The sequence below is a fragment of the Amblyomma americanum genome, chromosome 7 (genome assembly GCF_052857255.1).
Source record: "Amblyomma americanum isolate KBUSLIRL-KWMA chromosome 7, ASM5285725v1, whole genome shotgun sequence".
In the NCBI taxonomy this organism is placed as follows: Eukaryota; Metazoa; Arthropoda; class Arachnida; order Ixodida; family Ixodidae; genus Amblyomma; species Amblyomma americanum.
Genome location: NC_135503.1, coordinates 15,460,657 through 15,480,670, shown reverse-complemented (window position 1 = coordinate 15,480,670; position 20,014 = coordinate 15,460,657). Strand labels below are relative to the sequence as shown.

The 20,014-nt window shown below is 43.7% G+C and overlaps 1 protein-coding gene across 4 annotated transcripts in view; it reads right to left on the bottom strand.

Annotated features, from left to right (window-relative positions):
* LOC144098546 (uncharacterized) overlaps window positions 1-20,014 on the bottom strand; it is a 220,089-nt gene that overhangs the window by 193,346 nt on the left and 6,729 nt on the right. For all 4 annotated transcript variants that reach the window (XM_077631276.1, XM_077631278.1, XM_077631274.1 and 1 more), the window contains exons 5-14: window positions 17,184-17,250; window positions 17,018-17,110; window positions 16,901-16,926; window positions 11,587-11,637; window positions 9,379-9,442; window positions 9,231-9,307; window positions 7,686-7,783; window positions 6,517-6,669; window positions 6,198-6,342; window positions 426-502 (exon numbers count right to left, since the gene is read on the bottom strand). In XM_077631276.1, the coding sequence (XP_077487402.1) occupies window positions 426-502; window positions 6,198-6,342; window positions 6,517-6,669; window positions 7,686-7,783; window positions 9,231-9,307; window positions 9,379-9,442; window positions 11,587-11,637; window positions 16,901-16,926; window positions 17,018-17,110; window positions 17,184-17,250 (851 nt within the window). The remainder of the gene's footprint in view (window positions 1-425; window positions 503-6,197; window positions 6,343-6,516; window positions 6,670-7,685; window positions 7,784-9,230; window positions 9,308-9,378; window positions 9,443-11,586; window positions 11,638-16,900; window positions 16,927-17,017; window positions 17,111-17,183; window positions 17,251-20,014) is intronic.

Below are 20,014 nucleotides of genomic sequence, written 5' to 3'. Positions count from 1 at the left end.
AATAATGTAAGGGCCGCATAAACCACGCCCAGTTTTATCACAGGGCTACGCTGGGCACCTTCTCGACAGCGGTAACTTCAGAGTCCAACTGAATAACAATGCTTTCATGAGATTCCAGTCTTTTAGCAGCAACACACTGTGACCCCGACACCGTTTTTTTTATATTGGAGAGCAAGTCTCTAATATTGCTGATGTTGTAAACTGGCTACATTTGGACCGACTGAAGCGAATGTTTTGTTTCTGGAACTAAAGCTTTCATGTAATCATCCTAGCTTTGTTAGTAGCTTTAAAGACTGCAATAGTTTCTATTTCACCTTATAAATATATATATAAAAATTACGTAATAAAGAAGCCATAAAGTTACGTAATTAAACACGACAATGAACCTTGAAAACCAACAAAAAACGCCGTCAAAGTTCACTTACTTTTCAACAGCGGTAAACTTTAGCAGTTTTTCGACGTAGTGGCGGTTTGTTGTTGCATTCATGAGTATTGATATTGTCTTGAAAAAGAAAAACGCAAAAGATATGCATCAATTGGACTATTTGTTTTGCTAATACATTTATTCCTGTTATCAGTGATCGATTTCAGCGGCCGCTAATTTTCGACTGTGCAAACAGAGGTTTTTATTTATTTATTTATTCAAGGTACCTACAGCGCCTTGAGAGGCATTATTGTAGGGGGGGGGGGGGGGTAAGTACATTAACAGTAAAATTCAATACAGCACAAGAGAACAAAACAGAAATAAAAGTTACAGAAAAATGATAAGAACTTCCAAAAAGATAAAAGCATTCTGATTGCACCCGAGACACAGAACCAACACTGACAGCAGCATAATCAGAATATTGCAAGGTCAATTGCTGCCTGGAAATTCTCGCTCTCAAACACTTCATTAGGCAGCAGATTCCAGTCACTTATTGTGTTGGGAAAAAATGAATATTTAAATGTATTGATCCGGCAGTTGTACCCTCTAATTTTCATGGTATTGTCCCTTCTACTCGAAACGTAGTGAGGTTGCCTTAAATAGAGGCTTTTATTAATTCCTGTTTTATTATTGTAAATGTCGTACAAAAACTTTATTCTAAAAACTTTTCTTCGGTGGGATAATAACTTCCAACCAAGAGCTTCCCGAAGTTCAGAACCTCTAACCTTAAAGTTGTAATTCCCAGTTACGAACCTTGCTGCCCGCTTCTGAACTCGTTCTAGCTTGTCCTTTAAAATATTTGTGAACGGGTCCCAACATACGCATCCATATTCGAGAATTGGCCTGACATTCGTAAAGTACAATGTTTCTTTTAGGCGTGGAGTCGTATGTTTAAAGTTTAAAGTATGTTTATGTTTAAAGTCACCAAAATGCTTCTGGCCGCATACAACTTTGCTCTTTCGACATGTATGAACAAACGGAACAAGACTGAACACTCAGAAGCAAAGTAATAGTATTGAAAAATAGAGGGTTTTCAGCATTTTGCGAATAACTCGGGAATTTGCTGTATGGGCATGTGTCCTTGTTCTTGTTGTCTGCTGAAGCGAGATTCATGGCATTCAGAAAACTAAATACAAAAAGAAATAAAATTTTTCCTGTATTTTACAAACGCAAGAAAGCAAGAGAAGTATAAGAAAACCTGAGGTTAGGTAGCTCTAGAAGCCTAGTGTTTTCCTGCAGCATGCTCAACAATAACAAACCCTCAAACTATTCGCAGACCTACGCATTGAACAATTGCTGAAACAAAGCACGATTTGACTACACTTGACACTTTGAGAAGTCAAAGTCAATGTTTCGCCAAAGGAAATTAGGACAGAGTGAAGAAAAATTTCCTACAAAGCTGCCCATGAAAAAAAGTACCAATTGGCCAATTGGATATTGCACGTGCCGCAATGAATGGCACAAGAAGTACCAGTTATAACTAATGCAGGGGCCGTTTTATAGCGGAGGAATCACGGAAGATAAGCACCAAATAACATTCATGACATACTTCAATAAAAACAAAGCACAAAATGGAACCTGCTCATACTGAAAGATCATAGCTTTCGGCTTACTCCACTAAACCTGACAATCATATTCCAACTTTATAATCGCGAAAAAATATCATTTGTTTTACGGTGTATCACACACTGCGAGGATTCAGCTGATGAACATGTATTTAACCTTAACTATTACACTCATCTCCGCATCGTGACGCTCACAAACGATCTGCTTTCGACAATTTCTTCCACTGACGACTTTCTGCTGGTGCTACTCACGCATATGAATCGACTGGAAGGTGGGCAAAGTGGTTCTAGTACACAAGTCTGGGGATGTTCACAGCCCTATAAACTACAAACCAATATCATTAACTTCTATTCCATGCAAATTACTTGAACATGTAATCTATTCTGCCCTCATGAGTCACCTTGAGTCCAATTCTTTTTTTACAGCCGATCAACATGGTTTTCGAAGAAATGATTCATGTGAAACACAGTTAATCGCTTTTACTAATGACCTTTTTACAGCTTTGGATCGCTCTTCTATTATTGATTGCATATTAATTGACTTTGCTAAAGCCTTCTATACCGTCTCTCATCCTGCTCTATTTTTCAAACTTAGTAAACTAAACATAGATGGTAATGTATTAAAATGGATTGAGGGTTTTTTAGCTGGTCGTACTCAGTATGTAACAGTTAATGACCATAATTCTAATCTTTTTTCAGTAACATCGGGCGTTCCTCAAGGATCTGTTCTAGGGCCTCTCCTTTTCCTAATCTATATTAATGATCTTCCTGATCTCATAACACTATCTATCCGGCTATTCGCTGACAACTGCGTAATTTACAGAGAAATTTCCAACCCATCTGATACCTTAGTTCTTCAGTCTGACATTAATAACATTTCTTCTGGGTGCGACACATGGTAATGAAGCTTAATGCACCTAAATGTAGAGCAATGAAAGTAACACGAATACCTTCCAAAGCTAACCCGCATCCATGTATTCTAAATGGCTCCCCCTTAGCTTTTGTTTCTGCATAGAAGTACCTTGGCGTATACGTTACCAATGACCTTTCATGGAAAACGCATATCAAGCATATACCTAACAATGCTAATCGCATGCTTGATTTCCTTGGCCCTAACTTCTCACTTGCTCCGGTTAGTTTAAAACTACTTCTGTACAAAACGGTCGTCCCATCTAAACTACAATATGCGCATTCCGTATGGGACCCTAACACCAAATCACTGATTAATGTCTTAGAATCTGTTCAGAATCGTTCAGCCCGTTTTATCTTGTCTAACTACTCTCGTTCGTCTAGCGTCACACTCATGAAGCGTACTCTAGACCTTCAAGACCTTTCACTGCAGCGTCATCTTTCTAGACTTTTAACTTTCCACAAAATATATTACAGAAATGAATCGTTAAAACAAAGTCTTTTCACTGCTCCAAGTTATGTATCATCCCGTATTGATCACCGATTCAAAGTGAGAGTTCCAAGCTGCAGAACTAACCAGTACTTTCATTCTTTCCTGCCCAAGACCAGCTCAGACTGGAACCACCTGCCCGCCTGCATCGTCTGCATCCCAGAACCGGAAGCATTCAAATCTGCGCTTCTTCATCATTTATGTTAACATCTCTCCTTTTGTATTTGATTTTGATTGATCACTTACCACTCCTATCTGTAACGCCTCAACGGCCCTGATAGTAACGAAATAAATAAATAAATAAATAAATAAATAAATAAATAAATAAATAAATAAATAAATAAATAAATAAATAAATAAATAAATAAATAAATAAATAAATAAATAAATAAATAAATAAATAATTCGCAATAATATTTTTGCTCTCCTTTGTTCTTTCTTTCATTGCAGTTCTTATGCTTTACTTCTCTATTCCGTAGCGGTCCGTATTTTTCATTGACCAAATTTCACCTTGTACACTTTGTTTCTTCTTTCCTTTCCCAAGCACGCAAACATTTCAACATCCGATGTGTTTTTCGTTGTATAAGTGAAATATAAAATAAATAAAGAAACAAAATTGTTCTAAAGCAATATGTCGCTCTATCAGCGTAATTTAAAATATCCTACATGCATACCATTTTCGAAGGAGAAAAAGCGAGAATTTCAGAAACATTGCTATAGAAAATGACGCATTTATCGGCAAGGAATTGATTTAAAATCCTCCCGCCAGTCGTATCAAACTCGTGACGTCGTAACCACATGGTTAATGGTTTATGGGGTTTTAACGTCCCAAAGCGCCTCAGCCTTTTAGGGACGCTGTAGTGAAGGGCTTCGGAAATTTAGACTACTTGGGGTTCTTTAACATGCGCTTACATCGCACAGCACACGGCATTCTGGAATTTCGTAAACGAAGGGGACGGCTTGCCGCATTTCTGAAGTGAATGGAAGCGTAGCTTCCGGTATCTGCACCTAAAATTAGTGCGACCCACCCATTTCACTCGCGAAATCTTCCGGCGGTGAAGAGTCCTGCATTTCGATTAAAATTCGTCTTTTCTAAAATTTTTCTTTTCTAGAACACCTCCGTTCTCGGTCAGAGTGATCTGTTTGTGATTAAACTGCTCTACACTATCGATACATGCCAACGTATTTAACGCGCTAGCGCTAAAGGCCCCGTGTCGCACAAAAGCCGGCTTCGGCACTGACCGGCGGCGTGGCCTAAATCTCCGCACTCAACTCCAGTTCGTGACGTCACAAGACATGACCTCGCGCGGGTAATTCAAACACCCGAGTGCAGTCACACTATTGCTTACCGTGTACACATGTGTATGCTGCTCCGTCAACATACGAAACCGACACGGTGAAAGACAAATTGGCGCTAGCGTGCTCGAATTGGTCGCAAACGTGTCGAAGACGTTATATATGCAAAGCAAAGCAACTACGGTGAACAGTAAACTGGGGTGAATTAGATGGGATTCGAACCTACGACCCTTGGATTGCGAGACGTGCGCGCTATCTATAGGCCGCAAGCGCTCGTTGCTTTTATGGGGATTGAGGTGGACCTCGTGAATGCGTTGTGGTCTTTGACGGGGTATAGTGTCCTAAGGACATGTACTGATGAGCGCATAGTTATGACTATGCTAATTAGTGATTAGGTAATTCAATCAGATTAATTTGATTTCTGATATGGTTGATTGTACTCGAACGGTATGATGCGAGCTTATGTGTGATGCATCGATGCGTAAGGTGCGATTCGGGCATTACTAATGGAGAAACAGGGAGAGGTATAAACTCGCTGCGGGGCCGCAGAGTGTGCTGCCATGTGTTGATGCGATACTTCTTTGATATTAGATCTCGTCTGTCTGGCGGAAAGTTTCCATCCGTCGCGCAGTCCGCTGAGGGGCGCTGCGAATCCGTTCGTCTGCGTAAAAAGCAGAGCCCTCCCACCTTTCCTCTCTCCCTCCGTCCTCTGCGCCAATAACGCTGTCGCGTTTTCTCTAAGAGGAGAAGGTTAAACGTACGCCATTTTTCTTTTCCTCAGTGTCCGTTTAAACTAAAAAGCTTAAATTGATGAGTGAAAAAAAAATGCGTTAATTGGTGCATATTCATTGTTCAAAACAGCGCAGGAAACGCAAACATAAGAGGAGAATAGACAAAACAAGCTCTGTTCAGCACTTGTTTTCTTCATTCTCCCCTTTTCCTCGTGTTTCTTGCTCTATTGTGAACAATAAAAACTTAGCCGCAATAAGCAAGAAACGATAAAAATCTGAACCATGATACAACTGAACTGATTTGAGCATCCGCCTCGCATGCGGGAGGTGCGGTGTTCGATTCCCAGTGCCGCCGGGTACGCACCGGTGATACAATGGGTACGAGCTTTCCCCTGGTGTGGTGCTCGTCTTATTTGGGGTGAAATACATGGGAAATGGGTCCTTGACCCCTCCTTGAGAAATTGAAAATACCTTGTGCCATGGCGCTCTTTGGCCCCAGATGCCCTTGCGCCATAAAAATTAATCATCATCACGATTGAACTGAGACCTGATTTTCAACGCACGTGTATGAGATTGCGTATGTTATAAAATAGGAAGGACGCAGTCTTGAAAGAAATCGACTCGAAAGAAATACTCGATACAGGCCTATCGATAGAGGCTAACTTCCATTTGTCTTCTGCGTCCGTTAAGAGCGAATCCAATGAAAGCCCTGCGTTCTTTTTTTTTTTCCTACGCTATAATAGACTCTGAACACAGGCTTTTCAAAATAGTCTGCTTCTCACCAGGTCCTTGAGCGGTACCGCGTTGCCTTGGAAGTAAGACCTCTGAGAGCGACACAGGTAGATATCGCCAATGCATCCGAGAAGCATAAAAAGACCCGCTGACATGAGCATCACGGAGGCTCCGAACACCATGCAGTGGCTGGTCCTGAGTAGAAAAAAAACGGCACTTGTATCAGTGATGTGGTCTGTTTTTACGGCAGGCACATCTCAGACGTTAGGGCACAGCCACCTCGGCAACAAGCAGCTGATGGCCACGAGTAGGCGTAGACGCATTAACACAGAGGTACGCGGCACAATATAGTGCAGAACGAATACGTACAGGACGAGGATGTATCCGGCCAAGTTTGACAGTGCGTTGCGCTCCAATGGTGACGCATGACCGTAATGGTTAGCAAAGCCTAGCGTAAAGCCGGTCATCATTCCTCCCATTGTGACAGCGACGAACACCATGATGGCAACGATGGAGTACGTGCTACGCATTGGATGAAAGAGAGGGGTCATTCGCGAATTAGGATGCCAGTAAGAGATAATTCCTTCCTTCCCAACAGGTTAGTGAGTTCGAGATACCGTGAAGAATCATTTTATTGCTGCCTCCGGATAAGGGTAAAATAAAGAAATGAGTTTCCGTCACAAGTATCTCGTGTGGGGTCAGCGCCGTTTATTTACAGAACTATGCTGATGAATTCAATACATGATACCAATATTACTGCTCCGCATCACGAGTGCCAGTCTGAACTGCGCCTACTACAAACGTCTGTATTCTAGGGAAAAAAAAACAGGCCAGGAAACACAGCTGCACGAAATAACAGAGGCAAAACCGCGCACTGTCGAAAAAACAACGCAAATAAAGCGAGAAAGAAGTGATAAAACGTTAAAAAAAACCACCCTGTTCAGTGACGAGCCTTTGCTCGGCCAGTTTACGTGGCCACGAAGAAACGGCTGCGACCCCAAAAGAGCAATTTTTTTTTGTGCGCAGAAAAATCAGGAACTTGTGGAATAATATGGCCTTACGACAATCGTGTATTGCGGTGCTACACAGCATAGACGCCAGCGTCCGCATTGCCTTTGAAGATTACTAGCCAGACGCAACTAAATTGAAGGCCTCCGCTACTAACGCACAAAAAAACGTGCAAGGTAGTTATGTAAGCCAGAATGTAGAGCATAAAATGCGACGTGCCTTCAAGCATGGACGAGAATCGATTCGCAAGTAATCATTATTTGTCTGTCTGTTGTTGCCAGGAAGAAAGAAAAGGAAAGTGCACAGGCCTGCCCACTGGCTCAAGCCGAGCCACAATCGCTACCACGTGCAGATAGTAGGACAGTTGAAAGATGGGATAGAAAGACAGGATAGTAAGGACGCGCTAAAGACAAGGCCGATTCCGGAGGCAGTGCAATTCCGGGCCAACCGGTGGCAGAAGTGAACCAACCTTCAAACCCTCCGCCACATTTCCAAAAATAAGTGGACTGCACTTTCAGGCCCTCACTTACACAATTTTCTTGACGTGAGCGAGGTCTAGTAAGTTTTTACCGACCATCGTTTCGTTCACAAAGAGAATCGTTGTCATAGACTTGACACCTTCTTCAACCTGCAAGGCAAATATAGAACCTGTGATTCCAAATTTTGCAAAGAAATTATATAGAATACCGTTACACTGCGACAATGCAACCACCTAAGCAACTGAGCTAACATTGAGTGCATTTTTTATTGCACAAGTAAGCCTCCGTAAGGTGCACCCATGAATTAAAAAGATTCCTTTAGTTTCCCACTTGATGATCGTGAACTCAACGCAAACGGCAAGCGGCTTAACCTGAAATTACATTCTCCTTTTCATTACAAGATAATTGCATTACGCGGAGTAAGTAAACATCACTGAGCCTCTGATTATAATAAGACGATGGTGATAACACCGGCTCAACGGTATTTGAGTGCTTGGAGTAACACAGACAATTTCTTCGACTTACCGGCGCCGCCTCGAAGAAATTCGATAACCAGATACAGCGAACACAAATCTGATGTGGGATTACTTACGTTGCCGTTATAATAGTTGCTCACAAGCCTAAATAAATCTCCATCGCCTTCGTAGTTTCTATCATCACCAACATCGTGAGATGATATGAGGCCACTGCGCGTCAAAGGCCTGTCTCAAAGATTCGAATTTACTCCGCAGTCATTTGCGAAATCTCCAGACTTCATCATCTTGTTTGATTATCTGGCGCTCCGAAGAACGTGCCCTCTCCCCTCTGCCTGTCGTGCCACATGCTACTTTCTTAAAGTTTAAAATTTCAAGTTGTTCAATATTATGCGAACGCTTGTGTCATCCGGTCTCTCAACTCTCGCGTGACTTTCACCGGGTAGTTATCAATAAAACACAAAACGAAATGAATCATTTTCAATAATGCATAGACAGCTAAAACCATTCCATATTATTTTTTCATATGTGCGCGACATCTATTGCCACATATTACAATTGACATGTGTAATTTTTTTTATGGCCATGGAAAGGCACAACCCTAGGGTAGGGCGAATCATGGCGAAAAATACGGAATGATGCCATATTGCCGATAACCGCAATCACAAAATTCTTGTTCCGCTAAAGCTCTGCGAGTTTCATAGGGCAGATAAGTTGAAGAGTTATGTTAGTGAAGGCCAATACAAGCTAGTGTCATTAACCCTCTTAAGGTGAACATCGACAAAGCAGGAACGCAGCTTGATAAGAAAGACGAAATTTTCACAGATTTACGAAAACGAAAATCGTTCGATAAAATCGGTTTTTCACTGACCCATTCGTGGCCAACCACGGCATGCAACGAGACTGCGCCTAATGGAGGGTATCGTCACTTTGGCGTATTGTTTAGCATTTCATAACCAAGCTTTGTCATCGAGATAATAGTTGTGGCATCGGCTAATCTGAGATGTGAACGAGCCTATTCCATACACGAAATACATTATACAAGCTTCCAAAAGCTTTGATGGCATAGCACGGGTGGGCTTATTCTTTGTAATTTCGCGTATGAGAGATCGGTAGCGCTTACGTGGTGGACTTCGTAGCCAAAGGCATACAGCTGACCTCTAATCTGCTGCATAAGGTCGGCGACGGCGATGATGATACCTAGGGTGGACAAAAGGGTTCGGAATATAACCTGGTAACCGATAGCCTCCAAAATATCGGCCAGTACTCACCGTGCCTTTGGTAATGCGTCGACTCTGTCAAAGTGCTGATAACGCTAGCGCTTATTTCAACCGCCTGTGAAGAAAGCAGAGATTTGGTCAGCACTGCAACCACTTAGAAGCTTCCTTTACGCAGAAAATATGCTCAACTCATTGCAATAATTGCAATAAGCACATTTATAGGTGAGGTAGACGTCGTAAAACAGGAGACCACTGAGATAATTTATTGCTTGGTTGGGTTTGGTAATTAAAGAAGGCTGACCTGATCAATTAAAAGATTTTTAAGTGATATAATGCTGTATCATTTTAAGTGTGCGCGATGGTAAGGAATGGGTACTTTTGCAGGACTTTTATTTAAATCGAGGCTCTCATATGTTGAGTTTTTACCGCGTACTTGAGGATAGTCATATTCGAGACGCTTTATTTCGTTAGAAAATCAAGACAGTATATTGTGTACATAGGAATGCTACAAACTCAATGTGAGTGTCTTGTGATAAGTAGTTCCGCCCGTACGTCACGTCATTTTTTGCAAAGCTATTGTTTTTTTAGGAAATGCCCGAATTAGCTCTTTTGCAAGTGTATTAAGCATCATTCAACTGCACTCATAAAATCCGTGAAAGTAAAGCTAAAATTCGGATAAATTTTTCTTTGGAGTACTGAAGTTTGCGTTCATAGTCATTACACTTCCAACATTTGTAAGCGACATAACTAAACTCTACATATTCCTTTGTCCGTACTTCCTAGTATCGCTCATCCCCTTCCGTTCTAACGACTCGGTTAAAGCACATCTGCTTTTTCCGGACGTAGTCATACAACCACGAATATTTCTTCGCAAGTCGTGCAATAATTACTACCGGCTGTGATTGATATTTTTTTAAAGCAGCGGGAATTGCTTTTGGTAGATTGTAATTAGATGTTTTTGGGAAAACACTACTCGCCCTCATAGGGATACTACCCCTCACCATCCGCACCCACCTTCAACCACGCCCTCTCTCCAGACACATGCACCATGAACTTGAAAAGGCCAGGCGACACACCCGACTCCGGCGTCTTCGAAGACAGTACGGGAACGATTCCACTGCTGACTACGTTGACATCGTCTCCTATGTCTAACCACAGACATTCGCCTGTATTACCGCAAACAGCACCAACACTACACTTCTGGCAGCCTCTGTCCAAGCTGCAGGCCCAACCGCTGCTGAAGCGATCCCCACCGCCCTCACCATAAAAATGAGTGCCGCCCAATTCAACAGCGCTCACATATTCACTGACTGTCAAGCCGCATATCGAGCGTATACAAGTGGCCGTGTCCCAAGACAGGTGCTACGCGTCCTGTGACACACTCTCCATCACAATCACGTCATCACCTGGGTTCGCGCCTACGAGGGCCATGATGGAAACTTCAGGGCGGACACCTTAGCTCGAGTATATATTCAACGAGCGGAGCCATCCCCTCGTGTAATACCCCCTATCTTCCCACTTCGCCTCCCGGCTCAAAGCCCAGCGGCGTAAAAAACGCCGTTACCCTCTTGCTCAACCCGTCTCCTCTGAAGACTCCGGCCTCTTAAGGCGTGTTCAAACAAACCCCTATCCTAACCTACACCACTTACATCGGCTTCACCCAACACTTTACGAAGACATATGTCCATGGTGCGGCGACACCTCATCCATAACACAGATCACATGTACATGTCCTCAAAAACCCCGCCATCTAAAGTCGCTATTGCTGCCCTGCAGCTGTGGGAGGTGAAGCTGGCCAGCGCACGCCTCGACAACCAGGCAGCGGACTTTCTCATTGCCAGAAGGTCGGCAGAAGCCTCCGGAGCTGTGGACTGAGGGCCCACTCATATTTTCTTCTTCACCCCAGGTATATGGCACACCCACTCATATGCGCTCTGGCCGTCCTCCTCTTCAATAAAGAACCAATTTATTTTTCTTTCTCTTCCAAATGATCACCTTACGTACGGTGTCAGGTCTCTTATTGTTCTTCATGACATTTCATTTGCTTTAACTGTATTTTATATTTTATTTGCACGATTTAGATAAAGTATTTATTTTTTCAAAATTTCTGTAAAAATATGAACCTGAATAACTGTATGCACAGTGGTGCCTCCAAAAACGCACATAATGAACTAAATCACGGATCAGTCATGCTTAGTCACTCAGGAACGACAGGGAAGAAACTAAAGATGGCATTAGACAAAAACATGTTATACTTGCCTTGCTATCAATGACGGCAACCTTTTCTCGGAGCGTGGCGACATTTTGTTGCTGGAATGGAAGTAACGCTTGAGAAGCCAAGACCCACGTTTGCAACGTTGCAAATTGACCCTTCAGTGATGCTGAGATTTGAAACTAACGCAGAACCAGACATCGTTGTGAACTTGTGACACTAGAGCGGCGCTGGTGGAAGTTTTCGTTTTATATTAAAGTGGTTGAAAGCTCGAGCCCAGCTGACCGCGTGGGCAGGTTTAGGTTTGCATTTAACGGAAAGTAAGAAGAAAATAAGAAAATAGAGATGTCGTCGCTTTTTTTCACTGAATAGCTGACCAGTGGTAGGCAACCTAATGGGGTCGACCTCAACCTCAAAATGACCTCAACGTCACTTCATGAGGTGAGGTTGAGGTGAGGTCGGCGACGGCTCGAAATTTTGTGAGTGAGGTCAGCAAATCAAAACTAAACCTCAAGAGTGAGTTTGAGGTTGAGTGAGGTCGAGACTTTTTGCAGTTGTCCCGTCTTACTCCGACGAGTGCCGCTTCCGAAGCTGAGTTGCAGGGCACCGCCGCAGTGTTCATGCAGTGATGACACTTGGTGTTCGGTTTCCCCTGTTTGGACAATCGGATGCCACAGTTCCCTTTTAGCTTCCGGTGCTGCGCCGTGATGTTCGTTCAGTCCTAGCCTACAGGAAGACGCACGCCTCTGGTCTTCCCGGAAGGAGTGTTACTAACACAGCACGCCACTCTCCCTTCCCCTTGCACCGCTGGCGTAGCACCCGTAGCTGCCGGCCGGTCGGCTCGAACTCCCGGGAGCGCGCAAAGCACGTAATTCACGTTGACCCGCGGTAGCTTTGTTTGATTCCGCAAACAAATAAGTTACGTCCAACAAGCACGCAATAAATTCGTCGCAGCGCGGATGGCCCCAAGCAAGACTGCTTCGTGTTCATGCTCGTTGCCGGCGCTGACGGCATAGCTCTTGCCTTGCAGTCGAATAAAGGGGATCCTGCTTTACATTACAAGCTGACAACAGAAACTGGAGTAGTCGGCGCCGGCGAGAGAATGTGATTCAGGTGGTTCCTAACAAGGACACCTGCTGATTTGATTTAAAAAGCACGAAGCCGGAAAAACCTGTAACAGCGTCGAAGCTTTTAATCGGTGACTTCCCCTTTCGAATCTCACGCTAACTATGTATATTTCCATTCTATAATGCAAGCAGATACAATTATAATTTCGATTTTTTTTATCCTTCCGAATAACCTCTCTGTGGTCTCCTGTTCCTTGTTCCTTCTCGGAAATTCGCTTATTATGCCGAAACACAACACGAGGCGGACACACCACCATAGCGGTGTTGCGGCGGCGAAAAAATGCAAAACTAAATGTATGTATAATGATGTGGTAGCCGATTCCTTTTCTTTTTTAATGAAGATGTGTGAATGGAACTGATTACATGCTCGCGCTGTGCTGCTGAGTCGCTGTTTCAAACCTTCTAATATGACGCTTAATGGGGCACACTTGTTCGCTTCTGTTTTTAGTGTACCGTTTTTGTTTGTATGTTTGTAATCATTCTCTTTCTTTTTCTTTTCTTGTACGGGATCAGTTAGGTTCGCGGCCTGCCTTGCAGACGACCAGGCACTAAACGTTACCTTTCCTTTAACTATTTTACAGAGACCCATCGTTCATCTTAAACGGCTTCGCTTAATGCTCATGCGGTGCTCGTGGGTAAAAAACGTCGAGGATTATGGCTTACCATTGATTAGTTCAGTTTTGAAGGAAAACAAGCTATTGGCTTAAAGCAGCTTGTCTCAGACTGGTTGACGAAATGATACCCAGAATTTTTATGAGGCGTATGAGTACTTAGGCGGTTTATATCCCCCGGGGTAGGGAGAGGTGTGGTGCATGTGTTTTTTTTAAAGGGGGGGGGGGGGGGGGGGAGGGCTCGGAAAAAGATTTCGCTGCGGGGAAATTTGAAAGGAGAGCCGTGGGGATTACGATAGACAGAGCGGTTCACGCTGCCCATTCTAGGCCAGCTATTTTGACCCGTGTGATTTTAATAGTTGGCACAGTATTCGAAGACGTAATCTAGACTTTTCTTTCAAAATGCCGCGGGTTCACCGAGTCATCGGAGATTTCCCAGGATTTCGAAACCATTACCATCGCCACCTGGAGGGAAGTGGCGCAAACGGGGGAGGGTCTTGACCTTCCAGGATCATCATCATCCTTAACAATTAGCTGCAGGTATTCCTATTTTCCCGAACAATAATTGTTCTCGGTTGCTGGGTAATGTACAACATTTAATCAATATTCTGGCAACTTTTAATTTAGTAGCGGTATATCAGACTTCTCCGGGCTCATAAAGATACACTGTTAGCATCATCATTATCGCCATCATCTCAAGAGTCAAAGGCATGTGTTGTTACATATCTGCAGTGATATACATGAGAACTTGTGCGTTTACCTGCTGGACAATCCGAATTTTCTTAATGTGGGCCGGGTTGTGGGCACTCTTTGTAATGCGTCATGCGCGCATGTGTAGTAATGTGGGATTCATATGGATCTTGAAATGGGGTGGAAGGGGGGTGGATGGGGGCCTGGTATGAACAAGAAATTTCATCGTTGTCACGTGAGTAGGTGTGATGTCTTATTACAGCGCCGTCACGTGACTAGGTTTGATGGCACATTACATCGCCGTCACGTGACCTGGTATGACATCACACTCATATTATGTCATCACTAACAATACCAATTAGTCTTAGTGTTATCCCATTATACTAATTAGCATTGATTAATTATGCGACGTCGTCATCTTCGTCGCGTCACTCGTCGGCTCGTGACGTCCCATGGAGCCGTTTCTTGCGGATAATTTCTTGCGAATATGACCTGGAAAGTGAGCCATCTAATGATTTCGCATTAATAAAAGAAGCCGCTCGCTTCTGCACAGACAAATACAACGTGCCTCTGTTGGTGTACTACAGCCGTCGCAGCTTGTTAAGTGTTTTCGAAGGCAACATACAGAGGAATGAAAAGAGCATTCTTGCTATGCTGGACAGAGCTAGAAAATCGAAATACACTGATATGCGTCTGCATAACCGTCTCATTGGAAACTACATCGACGAGTATAGTAAATACCTCCCCCTTCTCCCAATTATTGGTAGATTGTGTAGAAGGGCTGTGTATGTCAATTGCCGGTTCGTGCGTGAATGAGCGAGAGGCTTCCAATACGAACAAGTATACACGAAGCAGGTTGCGAAGTATTCACACATATAAAGTACTCACCGACGTACTGGTGGTAACCGCGAATGGGACACCCCTGCCCGCAGGCCATATACTCTCAGAGGGTTCATCCCAGATTATAAGCTCCTTCCTATTGCGGGCACATCAATAGTGTCTGTAGACACCTTATTAAATATTACCGTCATCATTTTGGCTTTCCTGTCTGACAGGATTCTCAAAATTGTTTTTAACTGAAAAACTTCTTAATTGCTTTTTGTTTTGTTTTTTTTAGTTTGAGGTCGAGCCGCCGACCTCAACCTCACAACTTGAGGTTGAGTGAGGTTTAGTGAGGTCAGCAGTGGCCTCAGGAAAAGTGAGGTGAGGGCGCCTAAGGATACCTCAACCTCAACAGATGAGGTTGAGGTTTTGTGAGGTCGGCAAATTCTTTTCGAGGTTGAGGTGAGGTCCAGATTTTTGAGGCCACATGCCCACCTCTGTAGCTGACAGCGGCCGCTTGGGCACCCTTGAAACGCCTTGCCCCGTCACCCCTATCAGGAAGAAGGCCCACTACTATACAGACCATAAATGGCACAGGCAGAAAGGTGTTGGCGAGCCGTCGGTAGATTTCGTATTATTAAAGAGGTGACGTCATTTAGTTTTGTGTTACTGCAGATATATTGTTGGTTTGAAAAGAAGAAATGACGACAGCCGGCAAATGCCACAAAAGAAGATTAAGCTACAACAACTACTACCACCAGTGCCACTACCCGTGTTACAAGTATTACTTACTACCATTGAGGGCATTATCGCCACTACAGCCACTTCACCATTAAGTAAATGCCGGGAACATTCCCTCTACAGGTATCCTTTTGGAGAAATAATCCTTCTTAAGGCCGTAAAATTTTCGGTGCAGTTTCTAGATAATTACGAGTATTCGAATATTTCAGTTTATCGAATATGAAATCGAAAATTCTCTTATTCAATCGCTGAATGAATCGGATAGTAAATATTCAAAAATATTCAAAACGAAGCAATACAACCTCAAGTGTTCGAAAAGTCTTCGGATAATAGGCACAAATTTCGAATCGGGCAGCCCGTAGTTTTCTTTCACGGCTGTTTCAAAAACCGAGCCCACACCAATGTCACAGAGCGTACTGCTGCTATTGATTCGCGCGTTCAGCGCCGCGGAGCACTCCATTCGTGTGGCGGCATTCATGATTCTCAAACATGTGGAATTCAATACTGGGCGACGCAGCATGATTCAGCCAGGCCCAGCAAACCCTGAATTCATGCCTGATATTGGAGGGCATGGCTCATAACCCTCGTCCTTCTCATCAACTAAACTGCGGTGCTAGTTCCCTCACCGACGTCGGCAGTTGAAAAAAAAGTAATTTTCTTAGGCGAATGAAATGACAGTCTTGGATTTAATATAATAAATTAGTGCCGCGCGCTTCACAGTTGAGATCTCTGCTGCGTTTTTGAACAGCCGCCGCTCTCACTCTATGAGTTATAGTACTCCCGCCAGCTCTTCGCTGTTTCGCATTATTATTCGTTTTGAATGAATATTCGCACTGCTGGCGAATAATCATCTAATATTTGATTCGTATTGCATCCCGTTCACAGCTCCGCTATTCGTGTCCGATTCGGTGACGCAGCAAGACTGTTCGCATTGGATTCGGCATTCCCAACAATCCTGAACAAAAACATGTTCGAGCCGGAAGCCGTTCATGGTCGCCATTTTTTTCATATGATGCAAATTTTCCTACAATAATCAATATATCCGCAGAGCAACCTTCGGCAGGCTTGATTTTTTTTTCTATTCACGTTTTTCCTATGACCAAAAGCGTTCTCTATTGGTTTTTATGCCAGTCTTAACTTATGGATGCATTCGATAGAAACATCTTAAAAGAATAATTTTGCTCTATTCCAGAAAAATGGACTGTTGAAATCAATATTTTCATAAGCGTATATTACAATTTTACAATCTTTAAAAATTTTTGTCCGCGAATGTTGGACTTATTTTGAAAAAGTACTACTCGCACACCACTAAAAACAATGCAACTGTGCATTCGCATTACAAATCTGGTTCCATGCGCCTGCTGACTTACAATACCACTGACGAGGTCTTCAAACGCTGAAACAAAATGAGCAGATACGTTTGACTTTGCTTCACTCGCAACTTCCTGCAGAGTAAAGAACATAGTGAAGAGTTAGCTCATCCTTACTGGTGTTGTATATCGTCGCTCGGAATATACTCGGTGTATCCAGACGGGTGCGCAGCTTAGCCGCTACATGGACGGCAGCCCTGTAGCCGAAATCTATGCGGAATTAAGGGAAGAAAAGAAGGACAGTCAACATAGAGGAAAGAATATTATCGGATTTTTTTCTCACCGATTGAGAAAAGTGTGTGGAAGTATCCGAGCTGCTGGGACATCCGTTTGAGGGTATTATTAGCGGCCTGTGGACAGAAAGAAATGATCAAACTGGCAGGGCGAGCTCGGAGCTGTCTTCGGCTCAGAAGTAAAGCGCATAACACATGAGACGAAATTCAGACCGCAGCTCGTACGCGAAAAAACAATAAAATGAAAAAGCGTACAAATGATGAGAAGAAGCGCACTTGAACTGCAGTAATTTTCATTATGACATTCTAGGACATGGCTTCCTACATTAATACGCTTAAAAACACGCCCAAACAAAAGCGCTATCGCTATCACACTACCACTGGTACCATTCACACAAGTGAACAGGAGATTACCAGGACAAAAAATACTTTTTCCTCAGAAAATCACCACCGAGGTTACACTGATGCATGAATTACTGTTGAGAACAGGAGGCGTTTGTAACACGCACCACTGCCCGATGTTTTCGAACGGGTACGTCGTATCCTACTTGCCATTGAAACGCGGTAGGAGTTTCATCAAGCAGATCAGCCGATGTATTAATCATAAGTAAAGAAAACGCCGCACTTGAATGAAAACAAATGGAAAAGCACATCCACCTTGCAATTGCAAAGTGTGCACTGGCACATCTTTTCTCATTATGATAGGAACATTGATCGTGGCCGAGCGCAGCTCTAAGGGGAGATCATGGAAACGCTCGGGGTCAAAACTCGACGTTGGGTATGTCAGTGAAAGGCCAGTGTCGATTTCTGAGAAATAATCCTGCTTACTCAAGCGGCAGTCTCGAATTCGTGCGGGACTAACGTGGTTTCTTCAAGATCGCTATGGATACTCCACATGTGTCTGTGTTAGTACTTAGTGCGTCCACGTGAGTCTTCACTATCTGCTTTATAGGAGCTTTTTTTCCGAAAAAAAACATTAAAGATCCGATGAGTTCGAGCGCATTTCTTGAGTGATTTTCTTCTCGTGTGCGCCTCGCTGTCCTTCCAACTTTCATTGTTGTCAATATGCACGAACTTCTGCACGAAGCAGCATATCGCAAAATGCTCCTACAACAGACTAGCTACCTTGCTACTACCCAGCAGACTAGCTACCTTGCATTTTATGGACTGCCTTTGGGCCTTAGGTACTTCGCACTTCAAGAACAACTTAATTCTTTTTGTCTGGGAGCACCCACGCTGTATTCATCTCGCCTCTCTTCCGCGCTTTTTTCTGTCCCTACCAATGTGTGAGAAAATGTAGTGTTCGTCGTCCTCAATAAATATACAAGCGTCTCTCCTAACTCCACGTGCCAATTGGATACAAAACCTCACCCTGGGTTCCGCCATAAGTTGTGCTGGCGTGCTCTAGTTAAGAATAGTAATTAGTTAAGAAAAGCATGTAATTTTCTGAATGCAAAAAATTATGTAAAATCATTCCACGGCTTGACATTTATTTTCTGCCATTGAATTTATGAAAAGCCATAAAGTAAAAAAAATACCCATAACTGCATCCTGTATCGCAACTAAATACCTCTCCTATACCATCCTGTAACTAAATACGTCTCTCACAACACAGTCTGAATAGTGGGATGATTGGGACGGGAGGCTGCTAGAGGCTGGCATACAGGGAGGTACAGTTTGAGCAAGACGAGTCGTTGCAGATACCGTGTATCTCGAGCTTCGCGAGGGCACGGAGCGTGTTGGTTTGAATTTTTCGTATTATGTGTGACTGTGGGACGGTAATGTCGCAGTAATGGGATGATGGCAACTGCGTCATGTCGCGTCGGAGCTGTAAGCAGTGGTCGAAGATGTTGCGTTTATAAAGTAGTGCCTCGACGCTCGCGCGGCTGGTGCAGGAGAGTGAGGTTTTGAAGTTCGCGGGCAGTGACAATTAAGCCAGCTCGTTTCCGAAAATCCCTGCATGACCACTGATGCACGTAAGAAAGGCGAAGGCAGGGCGTCGCGTGAAGACAGCGTCTTCGAGATCTTCCCTTTTATCGTGGGGATTGTGTGGTTCTCTATAGAATGTTGAGTTGCTTTGGTAGTCTGTGTAAGCAGTGTAGTTCGTGCAGAAGAGTAATGTAACAGTACATATGTAGTAAAACGGAAAGTTGAGCTAGTTGCTAACATACATATGTGGGTACGAGGGGCAGGGGGAGGGGGCGCATCTCAAAGGTGATTACGTCACGGAGATTCCTGCACGAGCCCCAAGTGTGTACGCGGAGGGAAGCAGATGTGTTGGGAGAGTGATCCCATGCGGCAGTGCCAGTTGAGGGAGTATTGGAGGTATCGATGTATGCTGTAGCGTGCGTAGCGAAAGGCGATGAAGCGAAGGTGACTGTCCCCGTCCCTCGCTGTTGAAAGGGGTCATGTGTTGGGGGATTGGGACAATTCTGATGCTTGATACACGCGGGAACACCAGGATGTGGAAAGACATAGATGGGTTAGATGTCAGCCTTTCCTAGTATACAGCGCCTGCGTAAGGCGCCGTGTGGGCAGCTAGCTGGTCATCTCGGTCGAGATGAATGAAAGATATGAGGGGATGGAAGTGGTTTTTATCGTACAGATATTGATAACTGTGCACTGAGAGCTGGAGTGTTGTCTTTTATGGGATCAGTTCCGAAGAGAGTGTTGTGTTGTGTTGGGTTTAATGGCGCATAAGCATCTTAGGCTATCATGCGCCAAGCCTAAGGTATAAGGAATTTTTTTTTCTGCAGACAGTTCCGAAGAGAGTCTGGTCTGTTGATGCGAGGGAAGAGTGAAGTATGGCATGCAATAAGGAATTTTGTTCATGGCTAGTTCGTGCGCTAATTTACTGGCGTGTTCCTATTCTAATGAAACC